Raw genomic sequence first — 17,114 nt, forward strand, 5'->3', positions numbered from 1 at the left:
TTGGGCTGGCCGCTCGGCCCATCCAGGCCTGAGAATAGCAGGGGTGCCGGAGAATCGCCATTTTGGGTGTCTCGGGCGATTCTCCGGCCTGCGCCGGGCGGAACTCGACGGGGCCGTTCTCGCTGCTTGGGAGGATCGCGGGAGGGCGTCGGACTGGCACGGGAGCGGAGAATCGCGGCCATTGGGTCGGACTCATTAGTGATATGTTAATGAATGACACTGTGCAGTTGGCATACCCACAGTGACACGGGACGTGAAACACGTTCACTCTGCCATTGAGGCACCAGAGCATGACGCTCCATTGAGCATCCGGCAGCAACTTTGATTTTCGGCTGACGTCTAATCGGGATTCACCATTCCGGCGTTGCTGGATGGAGAATCCCGCCCCTGATCTCCTAAGACCTTGAAGATCCAGAGATTGTGAAGCCCCAAAGCTACAGCTGATGCTGATGTCAGTGGAAGCCAGTGTATCGGGAGAATACCATTTTCCTGTCAATCTGTATCATGAACAATCAACCTTCCCCAAAGTTTCTCTAAGAAACCAGTATCAGTGAGAAAAGCTCTGAAGAAAATGGTTCAAAAACATCGGCAAAGAAAGTTTGTAGAGTCTTTGAATGTCTAGAAGGCTCCTCATCATCGAGTGACTGGGGGGTGGGGGGGGGTGGGGGGGGGGGGGGACTTGGTTTAGGTGACTTAGATGAATCTACAATGCAGTAATGATGTTAAAGTGTGTCAATTCTCGTGCACAGCACCACCATGTGTGATTTTCACCCTTTTACAAATAAGTCCTATGTGGTTTGTTCAGGTGTTTTCTCAAAATTAAAAGAAATGTAGGCCCTTTATATTCAGTACAACAACAGCCCCCGAAGGGCGTTGTGCTCCGAAACACAGATTTCCTCAATCCGTTTGATTCTAAACTTCACTTAAAATAGGAACCTGACCTGGAACATTCCTAGTTTTCTCACTTGACACATATCACCCTGGTTAGATATTATCAACATTTCTGGTGACTGCGCCAAAAGATTGATGAATTTAAAAGCTGAGCGGTTAAAGGTTGAGTTGTTCTCCGATATAAAATCAGCGGCAGGAAGCTGAAAGTTCAGTGAAGTGATGCCCGAGCCACAGATAACAATGATAAAGAAGATGCGGGTTTTTCTGTTCCTTTTGTGTGTTTATATACCCTGTTCAGCAGATCAATACAGACAGCGGGCTGAGAAACTAATGAAAGAAACTCCTCTCATAGATGGGTGAGTGAAATCTCTTATGTAATGGTGCCAAATGTAAACTTCCTCAGAAATCATCAAGATGGACTTGCAGTGAAATCTCACACAAAGACCCTGACATTCATCTAATTATCAAGAGCTTTCGGGAAAGTTTGTCCTTTTTTCTTTTTGCATGTTCTTGAAAATTGATAAAGGAAAGTTCAAATACAGGTAGAATTTCCCCACCTATCATCACCAGTCAGTATTCTTGTAAAGTCCCAAACATGTGACAGCGACGACTGTAAGAAAATTCCAATTTGTTATACCTATTATATTACGTCTTCTGCTCCCCGAAGGGTCTAACACACCCGGCCCACACTTGGGCTGGGGTTCGTATGGTATGTCCCAAAGGCCGCTGGCTTAAGGGGGTGGCAGAGAGATTGTACTCAGGTGAGGCCACAAGGACTCTGGAGTTGCAGATCCCTTGGCCTCCTGTCAAGTTATAACACCTGTCCCCCAAGTCCGATACATCTTCCATCTTGACGACAGGAGGGGGGAGATCCTTTGCCTGCTTTTCTCCAGGCTGTCTCTCTAAACCCTGCTGGGTATAGAATCATTGAATCTCCACAGCGCAGAAGGAGGCCATTCGGCTCATTGAGCTTGCACAATCCCTTGGAAAGGGTACCCGACCTAGGCCTATGCCCAACCGTATCCCGTAACCTAGTAGCCCCGCCTAACCTTTTGGACACTAAGGGCAATTTGAGCACGGCCAATACACCTGACCTGCACATCTTTAGACATCTTCGTGTGGGAAGCACCATTTTCAGGCTGAACGCCTGGAAGGTTCGACTGTGCTCGGCCCGGCGGTTCCTACTGGACCGTTTCGACTTGTGTAGGCAAAGTCGCAATTGCTGGCTATGTTGGCTGCACATTATCAGGCCATCTCTGAATCATTTGCTGAGAGAGCTTCTGTAACTCTTCTGGTCTCATCTCTAATTGGCCAAATGACATGATGGGCTGAATGGCCTCCTTGTGCACTGTAAATTCTATGATCTATGATCGATGATCTAAATTATCAACAGGCTCACCTGGTTCCTGCCTCATTGCTCTGAAATGTATATCAATGGTTTGACTTTGACTGTGTGATAAATTTCTGAAAGGTTTTGTCTGGATTTTTGTCACTCATTTCACAACTACTGAAAAGATCTAAACCTTTCTCTTGGTTCCCCAAATGGATGTAGCTGACTCTTTCCTATTCACTAGAACCTTTCAGAAAATTACAGAATGTCAGTTTGCACTTTTGTTTATCTTTTTAAATGCTTCCACAACATCAACAGTTTCCCAATCTGGCCTGGCCCGGAGCTGTGTGTTCGTTGCTAGGGTAACGGCCATCTCTCATTTTTGCACTATTCAGTTTTTTTCTCTCTCTGGTACTAATTCAGGTTTGATCTTTTTCAATCTAATTCAGTATTGACTGCATTTATAATTTATGACTTTTACTCATAAACACCTGATGCCATATGTTAAGGCTTGTTGTTCCCAGAAGTTCAAAATAGTTACATGTTTTGGCACAGATAGTGGAGCTTACATCAAGTATATTTGTGGCAGAATGATACATTGTTGGTTCAAAGCAGAATGTAGCCCAGTGGTGAGTCGTGTAGCATCCTGGATATAACTCTACACATGGGCATGACTATATAGTTCCTAAATCACTTTGGAATAATAGAACAATATTCCGGGGTTATCTGTTGCCTCCTAGCAGCCATCATTAAGCATGCTTCCAGGTCAAAGATGTCAGGGACCGCCACCGTACGACAGCATCTTCAGCTGCCTGGGAATCATGTACTCAGCTGCACGTTAATGGGGTGGCAACCCCTGCAGTCTACCAATATATCGGATTGAATCCGGATAGTTTTGTGGATTGGCATATGCATGCGGCTCCGTCTGTACCTGTGGGAAGACAGACCAAATGTAAACCCGAGAGAACCCTCAGTCTAATTGGTGCCACAGGCAAAATTCATATAATTGTTGGTCATTCACCTATGTTGTGAGCTACCAACTGGGACTTCCTGATCTACCTCCGAAAGAGCTTTGGAAGGATCTGGAGGCAAATAAATTGAGGTGGTTGTAATGTTCTGTGATTGGGCTGATGTGGAATCTCGATATTGCCATGTGAACAAAGAACATTAGACTTTGTTTCATAAACAAAGTTATTTATTACTAACACTACACTATTGAATAACTGAAATGTCTAAGATGAATACAGTTGGAAACAAATGTCTAACACTAACTACAGAGCTACTCTAATATGCGAATGCTATCAACTCCTTGCAAACACTTTCTGATGGAACACATGGTGCATCTGGGTGCCGGGACTGCATATTTGTCCCACCTACTGGTAGGAAGCTAGAACTACAACAGTAAAACATATAACTTAAAATACACATGCAGATGAAGGTGAACTACTCATATTATATACAGATGATAGTCTACCTATCATCACAGTGGTGTTGACTTTAACCATTTCTGGTAAAGCTTGACAACCATGTGCACCAGTAAGTCTCCTAGGCTATAGGTGACTGACCCCACCCGTCAAGACAATCTGAGTCTACTGGAACACTGCTGTTCCAGCATATCAAGGGAACTCTGACTCTCCACTTGCATACCCTGTAATGTGAGAGGTGCCTCCAGCGAGCTGTACCCTATCAGCTGCACCCCTTTCTGCTCCATCCCCTCTCAGGTGTTCAGCTTCATGTTTTAACAGCAGCCTGTTGCTACTGGTTGTGTTGTGCAGCTCCAGCTCATATTGTTCCATTTCTGAGGTCCAAGCTCAGGTAGCCAAGGTGGCACTCATCCTGATATGATTCAGTAAACCTCACGGAAGTAGAAAGTAACTCTCAAGTAAAAACAGCTTTATATATTAAGCATTGATTGCAGTATTTGAATGAGTTGTAATCAGCTTCCTCTATTGTCATTGTGTTCTCATGTTGTTTTCAATGGCAGGTTCTAGAAAACTAGCAAATGTGACACAAAAGTTAAAAGGCTATTAAAATATTGCTCCGATTGAGCAGTTAGCACAAGGAACTCAGATTTCCCAAGGGGGCAGAGTTTAACCAGCTTAATGCCCGGGTTTAATGCAGATGTATCCTATTTCTTAAATATGCTTGTATTTTCTATGTCCTTAATGCCCTCACCTGCACGTAAACCTATGTGTTCCCCCACGTTAAACTTTCCTTCTTTGTTCCAACTCGTCCCTCAATCGCAAAGGAAAAGAAAAGTCACTGACACTTTTCAGAGCTATGGGTCTTACTTAATGCATTATTCTTTGAATACTTCACAAGTGTCAACACCTCAAGGACGTTAAAATACTTTTTTGAAATAAACTGGAAATTAAACAGTTTTGCACACTTCCTAATTTAGGAAATGGTAAGGAAGTCTGTACAAATCCATGCTAGTTTGCACATTCTCTCCGTGTCTGCATGGGTCTCACCCCCACAACCCAAAAGATGTGCAAGGTACTTGGATTGGCCACACTAAATTACCCCATAATTGGAAGAAAAAGAATTGGTACTCTAAATTTATTTTAAAAACACAAATCCAGGCTTGCGCTGACAAGTGGCAAGATGCATTCACGCCAGGCAATGACCATCTCCTACAAGAGAGGATCTAACCACCGCCCCATGACAGTCAATGGCATTACCATCGCTGAACCCCCCCCCCACAATCAATATCCTGGGGGTTACCATTAATCAGAAACTGAACAGGACTAGCCATATTGATACTGTGGCTACCGTGGCAGGTCAAAGGCTAGGAATCCTATGGTGAGTAACGCATCTCCTGACCCCTCAAAGCCTGTCTACAAGGCATAAGTCAGGAGTGTAATGGAATGCTCTGCACTAGCCTGGATGAGTGCACCTCCAACAACACTCAAGAAACTTGACACCATCCAGGACAAAGCAGCCCACTTGATTGCTCCCCCTTCCACAAACATTTAAACCTTCCACCATCGACGAACTGTGGCAGCCGTGTGTACCACCTACAAGATGCACTGCAGCAACTCACCAAGGTGAGTTTCAAACCCACGACCACTACCATCTAGAAGGGCAAGGGCAGCAGGTACCTGGGAACCCCACCACCTGGAGGTTCCCCTTCAAGTCACTCACCACCCTGAATTGGAAACATATCACCGTTCCTTCATTGTCGCTGGGGCTGTAGTTCTGTAACTCCCTCCCTAACAGCACAGTGGGTGTACTTACACCTCAAAGACTGCAGCGATTCAAGAAGGCAACTCACCATCACCTTCTGAAGGGCAGCTAGGAATGGAAAATAAATGCTGGCCAAACCAGCAACACACACATCCTATAAATGAATTTTTAAATAACTAATGTGTCACAGCCGATTTTAACATTTGAGAGAATGTTTTCTAATTTCAGGCACAATGATCTCGCGTGGCAGCTTCTCCTACGTTACAACAACCAACTGAGCAAGGTGGACCTGAACAAACTGAATGGAACCCACACCAACATCCCCAAGCTGAAAGCTGGTCTTATAGGAGGACAGGTATTCAGTTTGTTTATTAATTGATTTCACATTAATATTCAATATTCAAGATTAGATTAGCTAGTTAGATGAAGGATAAAGGAACAAAGTGGGTAAATATGATTAAATTATTTGCTCGCACGAAGAGTAATGATCAGCATGGACTAGTTGGAATGAATGGTCTGTTTCCAAGATGTAGCTCCTACGGATCAACAACATTAATTTTGAAGAAGCGTTGACTTCATGCCAGGCAATGAGAATGATGAAGAGTCCGATACATTTTCCTCAGACTGACATTCCATATAAGCATCATGATGACATTTTATAAATTAATAAGAACAACATGGATTCACATTGCTTCTTCAATTTCGAAAATATCTCTCAATGCTTCACAGAGATGCAAGGAAAAGATAACTCATTACATTTGGCCAATAAGGCTAAGAAAATGCAAATCCAAAAATCATGGCTAGTATTCATGATGTGCTGAGTTAGGAGGACAATAACTTTCCTTAGGAATGACCTAAACATCGGCAATAGGAGTTTTACTAGAATTTGTAACGATGGATTTTGATTTTGCTTGTAATGATTTCCACACAAAGAGATATAAAAGTCATTGGAAAGATATTACAAGATGCTGGGAGAGTGAGAAGGCAGGTGAGTGAATAATTGGAGTTTCGTTTGAATTCATTTATTTGAATCGCTGTTTTTTTTGATTTAAGGAAAGGAAGCTCTGTCAGTGGGGCAGGTGTTATAAAAGGAAGTGACAGAAGCAGTCAAATGCTGTAAAATAATGCCAGAAAAGATTTAATGGCCTTAAGATTGGCTAAAAGTAAAGGTACAAATCCACATGTATCTCCTGTAAGAATGATTGTGGTATGACTCATTTCCATACCTACCATAAACCTCACAAGAGTAAATTATAGGTGAATGTCAAATGTTAATATTCACAAGAATATTACGAGATTCATGAACTGTTCACACACCGCTTTCCCACCATGAGCATATATTCTCTCAGAGCTGAACAAAGGGTTGTAATGTGAATATTATATGAGAAGTTATTAAAACTAGCCTGCATCTAAAAACACTATCACCTTGGTATGAGTACAGTCACCTTGGGGAAAGTAATTGCGAACCATATTTTTCTCCCTTGTGTCTTTCTGGCTACAATGGGAGGGGTGGCCCACAATCATCACGAAAGGCCAGTCATATGGAAAGGATCTAGAATAGGAACATTAAGTGTGCTTGAGGAGAAAAATCAAGCCCTCAGAAAGCACACAGCAGAAAAAGTGAGAAATAGGAAAGTAAGCCATGAGCTGCCAAGAACGTGTTGACAAGCTCAGGGTCACAGTATAGCACCCACTGGGGGTTGTTGCTATTTCCAGGTGTTCGAATGTACCAGCTGGTGATTTCTGGTCTGCAACATCTACAAAGTGACGATTGATAGCTCAGCCTTTTAAGCTAATTTCATTTCTTTACCCATGAACAAACTGAAAATCTAAAGGGTTTCAATCTTGGGCCTTGTGGTGGTATGTATTAGGGGTAATACGGTACACCATGAATGCCGAGGAGCTATTGGAGGACAGATGCTGGGTCCCGATTGGATCTGCCGCCTACTGGGCTCCACCCAGATAGGCAGGGTATAAGAACCCGCTTTACTCCCCGCAGCTGCATTCTGTGACTGAGCTGCTGGGGAACAAGTCTGAACAAGTCTGCTCAATAAAGCCACGAGTGAAGTTCTTTACGTCTCGCCTCGTGTGTGATCGATGGTGCTACAATTTATTGAGCAGACTTAAAAAGGAATATGGAGCTCCGGATCGCCCCGGAGTGCCTGCGAATCGGCCCCCAAGCAGCTAACGCAACATCGGCGTTGAAGCACTGGCTGGCGTGCTTTGAGGGATACCTCCGAACGGCCCCCGGCAGACCAACAGAAGACCAGAAGATGCAGGTCCTGCATTCCAGGGTGAGTCCCGAAATCTACTCACTCATCGAGGGCGCGGAAGAATTCCCAGCGGCGATCAACTTGCTGAAGGAGATCTACATTAGGCCCGTCAACCAGGTCTACGCACGCTATCAGCTCGCGACGAGACAACAAATCCCCGGGGAATCGCTAGACGAATTCTTCAATGCTCTTAACGATCCTGGGACGAAACTGCAACTGCCCAGCGGTTACGGCGAACGAACATACGGACCTCCTGATCAGAAACGCTTACGTAGCAGGTTTGGCATCGTCGCAAATTCGCCAGAGACCTTTAGAGAAAAACTCTCTCGGACTCACAGAGGTACGGGCCCTTGCAGCCTCCCTCGACGTGGCCTCCCAAAACGCCCGCGCCTATGCCCCCGACCGCGCTGTAGCCCCCTGGGCTCCATGGACCCCCGCCGCGACCGAACCCCCGACCCCTCCGCAAGTATGCGCAGCCAGAATCCCAGACCACCCGGGGGGGCCCTGCTGCTATTTTTGTGGGCAGCCAAAACACCCCCGCCAGCGCTGCCTGGCCCGCTCGGCCACCTGTAAAAGCTGCGGTAAAAAGGGCACTACGCAGCGGTGTACCAGTCCCGTGGGGTCGCCGCTATCTCCGGGGAACAAACGGGACCATGGACTCAACCCCCCCGCGTCCCACGGGCGGCCAACGGACACCGCCATTTTGGGCCCCGGACACCACGAGGGGGGGACGGGCGCCGCCATCTTACTACCCACGGGCCGCGTGCGATCCATGGGAGCGGCCATTTTGTCCACCCGGCCACGTGCGACCCATGGGAGCGGCCATTTTGTCCACCCCCAACCGCGTGCGATCCATGGACGCCGCCATCTTGGCTGACAGGCAAGGACCCCAGCGTGGACGGTTCCACACTGCCTGAAGACAACGATCTGATGCACCAACCATGTTTGGCATCGGTGACCCTCGACCAGTCGCGGCCCCGGACGCTCCAGACGACAACGACAAAGGTGCTGGTGAACGGGCACGAGACGCCATGTTTGATCGACTCGGGAGCACGGAGAGTTTTATTCACCTGGACACGGTAAGACGCTGTTCCCTTGTAATTCGGCCAAGCACCCAAAAGATTTTCCTGGCGGCGGGGTCCCACTCCGTTGCAATCAAAGGGTTCTGCATCGCAAACCTAACGGTGCAGGGAAGAGAGTTCAAAAATTACCGGCTGTACGTCCTTCCCCACCTCTGCGCTCCCACCCTCCTGGGGTTGGACTTCCAATGCAACCTCCAGAGCTTAACATTCAAATTTGGCGGCCCTATACCCCCACTGACTATCTGCGGCCTCGCGACACTCAAGGTCGAACCGGTTTGCGAACCTCACCCCGGATTGCAAACCCATCGCCACTAGGAGCAGGCGGTACAGCACCCAGGACCGGACGTTTATCAGGTCCGAAGTCCAGCGGCTGCTGAAGGAAGGCATAGTCCAGGCCAGCAATAGTCCCTGGAGAGCTCAGGTGGTAATAGTGAAGACAGGGGAGAAGCAAAGGATGGTCGTAGACTACAGTCAGACCATCAACAGGTACACGCAGCTAGATGCGTATCCTCTTCCCCGCATATCCGACATGGTCAATCAGATTGCACAGTACAAGGTCTTAGCCACCGTGGACCTTAAGTCCGCCTACCACCAGCTCCCCATTCGCTCCGGTGACCGCAAGTACACTGCCTTCGAAGCAGACGGGCGGCTATACCACTTCTTAAGGGTTCCATTCGGCGTCACGAACGGAGTCTCGGTCTTCCAACGGGAGATGGACCGAATGGTCGACCAGCACGGTTTACGGGCCACGTTCCCGTACCTCGACAACGTTACCATCTGCGGCCACGACCAGCTGGACCACGACGCCAACCTCCGCAAATTCCTCCAGACCGCTAACGCCCTCAACCTCACCTACAATGAGGAAAAATGCGTGTTTAGCACCGACCGTCTAGCCATCCTTGGCTACGTAGTGCGTAATGGAGTGATAGGCCCCGAACCCGAACGCATGCGCCCACTCATGGAGTTCCCTCTCCCCCACTGTGCCAAAGCCCTGAAATGCTGCCTGGGCTTCTTTTCTTATTACGCCCAGTGGGTTCCTCAATACACAGACAAGGCCCGCCCACTAATCCAGTCCACTATTTTTTCCCTGTCGACAGAGGCCCGCCAGGCCTTCAGCCGCATCAAAACGGATATCGCAAAGGCCACGATGCGCGCCATCGACGAGTCCCTCCCCTTCCAAGTCGAGAGCGACGCGTCCGACGTAGCTCTGGCGGCCACGCTCAACCAAGCGGGCAGATCCGTGGCTTTTTTCTCCCGAACCCTCCACGCTTCAGAAATTCGCCACTCCTCAGTAGAAAAGGAGGCCCAAGCCATAGTTGAAGCTGTGCGACATTGGAGGCATTACCTGGCCGGTAGGAGATTCACTCTCCTCACTGACCAACGGTCGGTAGCCTTCATGTTCGATAATGCACAGCGGGGCAAGATAAAGAACGACAAGATCCTGCGGTGGAGGATCGAGCTCTCCACCTACAATTATGAGGTCTTGTATCGTCCCGGAAAGCTGAACGAGCCGTCCGATGCCCTATCTCGCGGCACTTGTGCCAACGCACAAGTGGACCGTCTCCAAGCCCTCCACGAGGACCTCTGCCACCCGGGGGTCACTCGTTTCTACCACTTCATAAAGGCCCGCAACCTCCCGTACTCCGTCGAGGAGGTCCGTACATTCACCAGGAACTGCCAAATCTGCGCAGAATGCAAACCGCATTTTTTCAGGCCAGATAGAGCGCACCTGATAAAGGCTTCCCGTCCCTTTGAACGCCTCAGTTTGGACTTCAAAGGCCCCCTCCCCTCCACCGATCGCAACACGTACTTTCTTAACATCGTGACGAATACTCCCATTTCCCCTTCGCCATCCCCTGCCCCGATATGACCGCGGCCACGGTCATTAAAGCCCTATGCACCATCTTTACACTGTTCGGTTTCCCCGCCTACATCCATAGCGATAGGGGGTCCTCCTTCATGAGTGACGAGCTGCGTCAATTCCTGCTCAGTAAGGGCATAGCCTCGAGCAGGACGACCAGCTACAACCCCCGGGGGAACGGGCAGGTAGAGAGCGAGAATGGAACGGTCTGGAAGACCGTCCTACTGGCCCTACGGTCTAGGAGTCTCCCAACTTCCCGCTGGCAGGAAGTACTCCCGGATGCCCTTCATTCTATCCGGTCCCTGCTGTGCACCACGAACCAAACGTCGCACGAGCGCCTCCTTGTCTTCCCTAGGAGGTCCACTTCTGGAACGTCACTTCCGACCTGGCTGGCAGCCCCGGGACCCATTCTGCTCCGGAAACATGTGCGGGCGCACAAATCTGACCCACTGGTGGAAAAGGTACATCTACTCCACGCCAACCCGCAGTACGCCTACGTGGCGTTCCCAGACGGCCGACAGGACACAGTCTCTCTGCGGGACCTGGCGCCCGCCGGAGCTCCCCACACCCCCCCAACACCAATCACCTCCCCCTCACTCCCGCCAGTGCACCCCACAGCCACCCCCTTCCCGGGGGGATCGGTCCTCCTCCCAGGCCCGTCCAGGAGTAAGGAAACAGAAGGGGACAGGAGCGATGCTCCCAGAGTCGACCGGACCCGAGCCAGCACCACCACCACCACCCGGGCTGAGACGATCGGAAAGGGCGACCAGAGCACCATCTCGACTCATCGAATCGACTTAAGATGTATATCATTCAGTGGCCCAGTAAAGCGGCATTGTTGTAAATAGTTAACGCTGCTAATCGGGTAAAATGTGAATAATTCGGTGGCCCAGTAAAAGCGGCATGATTGTATATAGTTCAATGGTTAAGGTACCGACCCTGTAAACCCCGACCACCATACCACCCACCACCCCGCCGGGTTCTTTTTTAACAAGGGGAGAATGTGGTGGTATGTATTAGGGGTAATACGGTACACCATGAATGCCGAGGAGCTATTGGAGGACAGATGCTGGGTCCCGATTGGATCTGCCGCCTACTGGGCTCCACCCAGATAGGCGGGGTATAAGAACCCGTTTTACTCCCCGCAGCTGCATTCTGTGACTGAGCTGCTGGGGAACAAGTCTGAACAAGTCTGCTCAATAAAGCCTCGATTGAAGTTCTTTACGTCTCGCCTCGTGTGTGATCGATGGTGCTACAGGCCTATTCTTTGAAAGTAAAATGACATGAGACTATCAACTTCGCAAGCAGACAGTGGAGATGGATACCATACATGTGTCTCTTTTGTAATGTAACTAATGCCCTTCTGTATAGTATGTTACATGTTTGCTTGGTGATATTATCAGAGGCACTTAGGTGATTGCCCTCTTCTTCCATCATAGACTGTGAGCCAGCAACACCTCTGCAAAAGACACCAACAACTGGTCAAGTAACCTACGGTGTGACAATCTGACTATCCTTTGTCCATACTGAAAGCAAAAGTAACCCCACCCCACACACACAAACATAACAGTGTTGACATTCAGCATGTGCAAACACTCTGAAGTGATTCCGTTAGGCCATGCAGAACACCCTTGAATATGTAGCAGTCTGAGTGATACTGCAACAACATGTGCCGGGATTCTCCAATACCGCGCCGGGTCGGAGAATCGCTGGGGAGGCACCTGGGGCGAAATTCTCCTACCCGCCCCGTCACATTTCTGCGTCGACCGGCCGGCGGGAGTCTCCGTAACACCGGCCGGTCAATGGGGTTTCCCATTGTGGGGCAGCCCCACGCCGTCGGGAAACCCCCCGGTGCCGGCAGAATGGAGACTCCCGCCGGCGGAGAATGACGCCCGAGAATCGCGCCACGCCGCTCGGATGCCGGGCCGCTGATTCTCCGGTGACCGGAGATTCGGCGGCACTCGTGCCCGTGGAGTCACCGAGTGCCCGCCGAGTTCAGCCTGCACGGGTCGTCCTGGTGGCAGGGCGGGGGGGTTCCGACTCGGGGGGGGGGGGGCCTCCAGCCTCCACGGTGACCAGGCCCGCGACCGGGGCCTACCGATCGGCGGGTGGGCTAATTCCGGGGGGGCCTATGTTCCTCCGCGCCAGGCCCCTTTAGGGCTCTGCCATATTGCCCGGGGGCCCGCACGGAGACGGCAACCCATGCGCATGCGCGGTCCCGCGCCGGCGGTGGCGCGCCGGTTTTCGAACGCCGGAGCAGCGGACAGCACTCCGGTGCCATACTAGCCCACTAGGAAGAGGTGAATGCCTGGGCCTGGAGACCCGTTGACGCCGGAGTCGCTCGCGCCGGTTTCAATGCTGGCGTCAACACTTGGCCGGGATTTCGGAGAATCCCGGCCATGGTGTCAGAAATTTCTGGTGATAGTAGTGACTTCTGGGGTCGTGGTTACAACTGCTCCAGCTGCTACAGGACAATCTTAGTGGGTTGATTTTGGAAACAATCCAGGACATGCTTGTTGCTAATTTGATATGCTTTCATGCCAGCTATTGGACCAATTGAACATTATTAGTGTGCTGCAATGAGTAGTAACACTCTGACACTCAAGATACTTACAATAAGGCTACATCCTTCCAATCCACCCTAATGCCAGCAAGGGAGGAATCTTCAGGCCTCAGTCTGTGTTCCTTTCCAATAAAAGGAGAAAGGTAGCTGAAGCTGGTTCATTAGTGGTCTTAGGCTCAGTGGGATGAATTTCACCTCAGCCTGTGATGACTCCAATGGAAATATCCTGGCCAGCCATCTTTCAACCTGTTTTCACTCATGCAGTAACACATAGAGGTAAATGGAACATCATTCTGTGCAAGAATATAAAACATACGATTGAATGTTTTGAGAAAAGGCCATTTAGCCCATCCTATATACCACATGTGCCCTTGACGGGAGTTGAATTCCTTTATTCTCTTATGGACGTTATTTCTGATATTCGTGACTCCTCAGAGAATGAAGCAGTCTATGTTCAAATGCAGCAAGACCTGGACCATATCCAGGCTTGGGCTGACAAGTGGAAAGTAAACTTTGCGGCCACACAACAGCCAGGCAATGACGATCTCCGACAAGGGAGGATCCAATCAATGCCCTTTGACATTCAATGTCATTACCATTGCTGAATCTCCCACTATCAACATCCTGGGGGTTACCATTGACCAGAAGCTGAATTGGACTAGCCACATTAATACTGTGGCTACAAGAGCAGGACAGAGGCTGGGAATCCTGTGGTAAGTCACTCATCTCCTGACTCCCCAGAGCCTGTTCACCATCTACAAGATACGAGTCAGGAGTGTGATGGAATACTCTCCGCTTTCCTGGATGAGTGCAGCTCCAACAATACTCAACAAGCTCGACGCCATGCCGAACAATTCAGCCCGCTTGATTGGCACCCTATCCACTAACATTCAGTCCTTCTACTACTGACACACAGTGGTCGCAGCGTGTGCCATCTACAAATTGCACTACAGAAACTCACCTTCCAAACCCACAATTGTTACCATCTAGTAGGACAAGGACAGCAGACATATAGGACCATCACCACCTGGACGTTTCCTTCCAAGCCACTCACCATCCTGAGTTGGAACTGTATCACTGTTCCTTTACTGTCACTGGGTCAAAATCCTGGGATTCCCTCCTGTAGCTATCTGGGATGGCCACTTGCAACCAGGAACAGAGAAACTCGCAAACCATAGCAGGTAAAATGGACAAAGAAGATTCAGGCTCAGAGCCTGAAATGTATATTTGCAAGCAAGGAGTCCAGACGGTATCGAAACTCCGACCAATTAGCATTTTGATGGGCCGATTAGCATTTGATGGCCCATCTCCACCAAGACAAAGGACTGGTACTTGAGCGACCGGTACAGTCCCAGACATTTCGGCGCCACTCCCTGTACTAGGGAAGCGTAAACAACAAGGTCTGACCGCTTGGGACATGCCCGGCAATCCAGGCACCCGCCCCTTCATTAGTTAGAAATCAAACATAGTGATCGGGGATCACCCAATTAGTGGGGTCCAAACTGAAGGACCGCCCAAAAGAGCGCAAAAAACCCCAAGCATAAGAAGAGAGACCGCCGTATGTTCATCCTCTCTTGGACCTGGCGCTCCGGCAACGACCATCTCCAATCGCAGCACCACCAGAAGCAAGTCCAAGTTCAACGCCCGCTACCAGACGGATGAGCCTGGCTGAGCAGCAGTTACTTCTACAGACCCGATAGATCCAGAATCGAACAACAGCCACTGTTCCTCTGAAGTTAAGTACAGGTTGTCTTAGTCGATAGGTGTAGCTAACTAGTAGTGTTTATGTTGCATGACTAATTGTGTGTGTAAATAACGTACCCTTGACCTTGAACTAACAAACTGGTGTTTGGCTCTTTGATCGATAGCCGGTTGAACCTTGTGGTGGTATCATTCGATACCTGGCGATTCTGAGCATTAGAATATAGATACCAAAAGAAAGGAGGGCAAACTCACTGATTGCCGTAGTTACAGCAGAGTCACAGAAAAGGCAACACTCCCTAAGTGCACTGTTGGTGTACCTACACCATATGGACTGCAACGGTTTAAGAAGGCAGCTCACCCCCGCCTTTCCCAGAGCAATTAGGGATGGACACTAAATTCTGACCTAGCCAGCAGATGAATTTTTTTTAAACTCACCTATAGCCAAGTATAAATTTGATTATTGTACTCACAGTTTCTGTGGATTTAATTTGTTAAAGTTCTAAATTGTAAAATAATGTATCGCCTCTCCTTACAGTTTTGGTCAGCGTACACACCATGTGACACCCAGTACAAGGATAGTGTGAGACAAACCCTGGAGCAGATTGATGTTATTCACAGAATGTGTCAGAAGTACCCTGGGACTTTCCAGTGTGTTGGTTCAAGCAGAGGTGAGGTTATCCATTTTTATTTCTTGTTGTCAAAAGTACAAAACTAATGTGTCAAAATTCTGGTTACTTATCTTGTGGCTTACATAAACTGAGCTGAACACTTGCTCAGCACATTCTCTGATAGATAATTAAGATTAAAAACTCAGTATCTGTACATAGCACATCACCAGCGGGGCAGCACGTTTCTGCATGCCAATTTGATTAGCCAATGAAGTGAGGAAGCACTTCAAAACTGCTGGTTCTTGCAGTGTAAGCTAAGAAATAAAAACACTGTTGTTGAAATTTCACAGAGCTTTCCAGCATTGACCCCCGGTGGAGTTTGACCGCTTAATTAACAAAGGTCAGGCCTGCACACAGGGGCTGCTTTGGGGATATCTCTGGTCTCCGTCTGCCCTTGATGGCCAACAGATTCTGCACCCATCCAGTCTTGTTGAACAATGACTGCTGCTGACTGAGCTCAAAGAGTAGGGACTCCTTAGGTGTTACAGCGTGGTATCAACCTGATACTCAGCTCTTTGCAGATGTCAATTGTGCATGGTACCTTGGATAGCACAAGAGGCCTTGCTGGTTTACTCTGCCCTCTTTGATGCTCTGCCCTCTTTGATGCTATTTGCCATGTAAGGGTTGCTGGAAGTTCCATCCGCAACTAGGTAAATAAGAAAATTCTGGAAACAATGGAGAGTCTTATTTGGGAACTGCTAAAACACTAATACATCTTAGGTCACATGCCTTCTGCATGGACAAAGGAGGCCGCTTTCCACCAGGATTAGATTTCAGCTTTGCAACCTTGCATCAACCCACCTCCTGAATGAAAAATAAACCTGGGGTGTGTGAGAACTCTTCCAGGTCTTTGACATAGTGAGGAGCGTGGATTGCAATCAGGTATTAAAGCCTCAATCAACGGTGGAAGAAAGCAATGTTTCCTCCTGGGCTCCTGTAACAAGAAAACAACAGCAGAGATTATGATTCACCATGATTAGTAATTTCCACCTCTCCTAGCGTAGATCGTATTGCCAGACTAGCCACACTCCGATGTCTTTAGGAGGTTTATTAGGTGATCAGTGGTCACTGTTGTATGTTGGTTATGGCTGGCTAAGGAGCGATTGCTGAGACATCGTCCTGAATTCTCTGGCTGTTGGGATTCTCTTTTCCCTGCCAGCAGGTTTCCCAGTGGCGTGGGGTGGCTTAAATGGCAAATCTCATTGACAAGCGGTGGGAGGAGAGAAGCCCACCGCCAGTGAACCTCATGATGCCGAGAAACAAGTAGCTGGGGGACCAGGCAATCCCACCCATAATTATGTCTGAACAGGAACTGGTTTATCGAATGAACTTAACGAAGACTAAAGGTGTTACTCAGTCTGAGCCATGAGCATTCTCCTTCCCAACTCTTGGTCAGGCATCTCTTATATCGTCATGGGAATGCTGCTGACTTTCCGGCCCCATACATTAACACTTTCAACCCTGAACACCTTAATGTTACACCTCTCCCGCACGACGCCCCCCGCCCCCCCCCCCCCCCCCCATGTCATAGAATCATAGAATTATCATAGAATTTG

At 48.9% G+C, this 17,114-nt stretch overlaps 1 protein-coding gene across 1 annotated transcript in view; it reads left to right on the forward strand.

Moving 5' to 3' along the window:
- Window positions 1–1,091: 1,091 nt before the first annotated feature.
- dpep1 (dipeptidase 1) overlaps window positions 1,092–17,114 on the forward strand; it is a 67,722-nt gene continuing 51,699 nt past the window's right edge. Inside the window, exons 1-3 of the mRNA XM_072518059.1 lie at window positions 1,092–1,247; window positions 5,636–5,762; window positions 15,426–15,558. Coding sequence (XP_072374160.1) covers window positions 1,111–1,247; window positions 5,636–5,762; window positions 15,426–15,558 — 397 coding nt within the window. The 5' untranslated portion in view covers window positions 1,092–1,110. The remainder of the gene's footprint in view (window positions 1,248–5,635; window positions 5,763–15,425; window positions 15,559–17,114) is intronic.

This window comes from Scyliorhinus torazame, chromosome 10 (genome assembly GCF_047496885.1).
Source record: "Scyliorhinus torazame isolate Kashiwa2021f chromosome 10, sScyTor2.1, whole genome shotgun sequence".
In the NCBI taxonomy this organism is placed as follows: domain Eukaryota; kingdom Metazoa; phylum Chordata; class Chondrichthyes; order Carcharhiniformes; family Scyliorhinidae; genus Scyliorhinus; species Scyliorhinus torazame.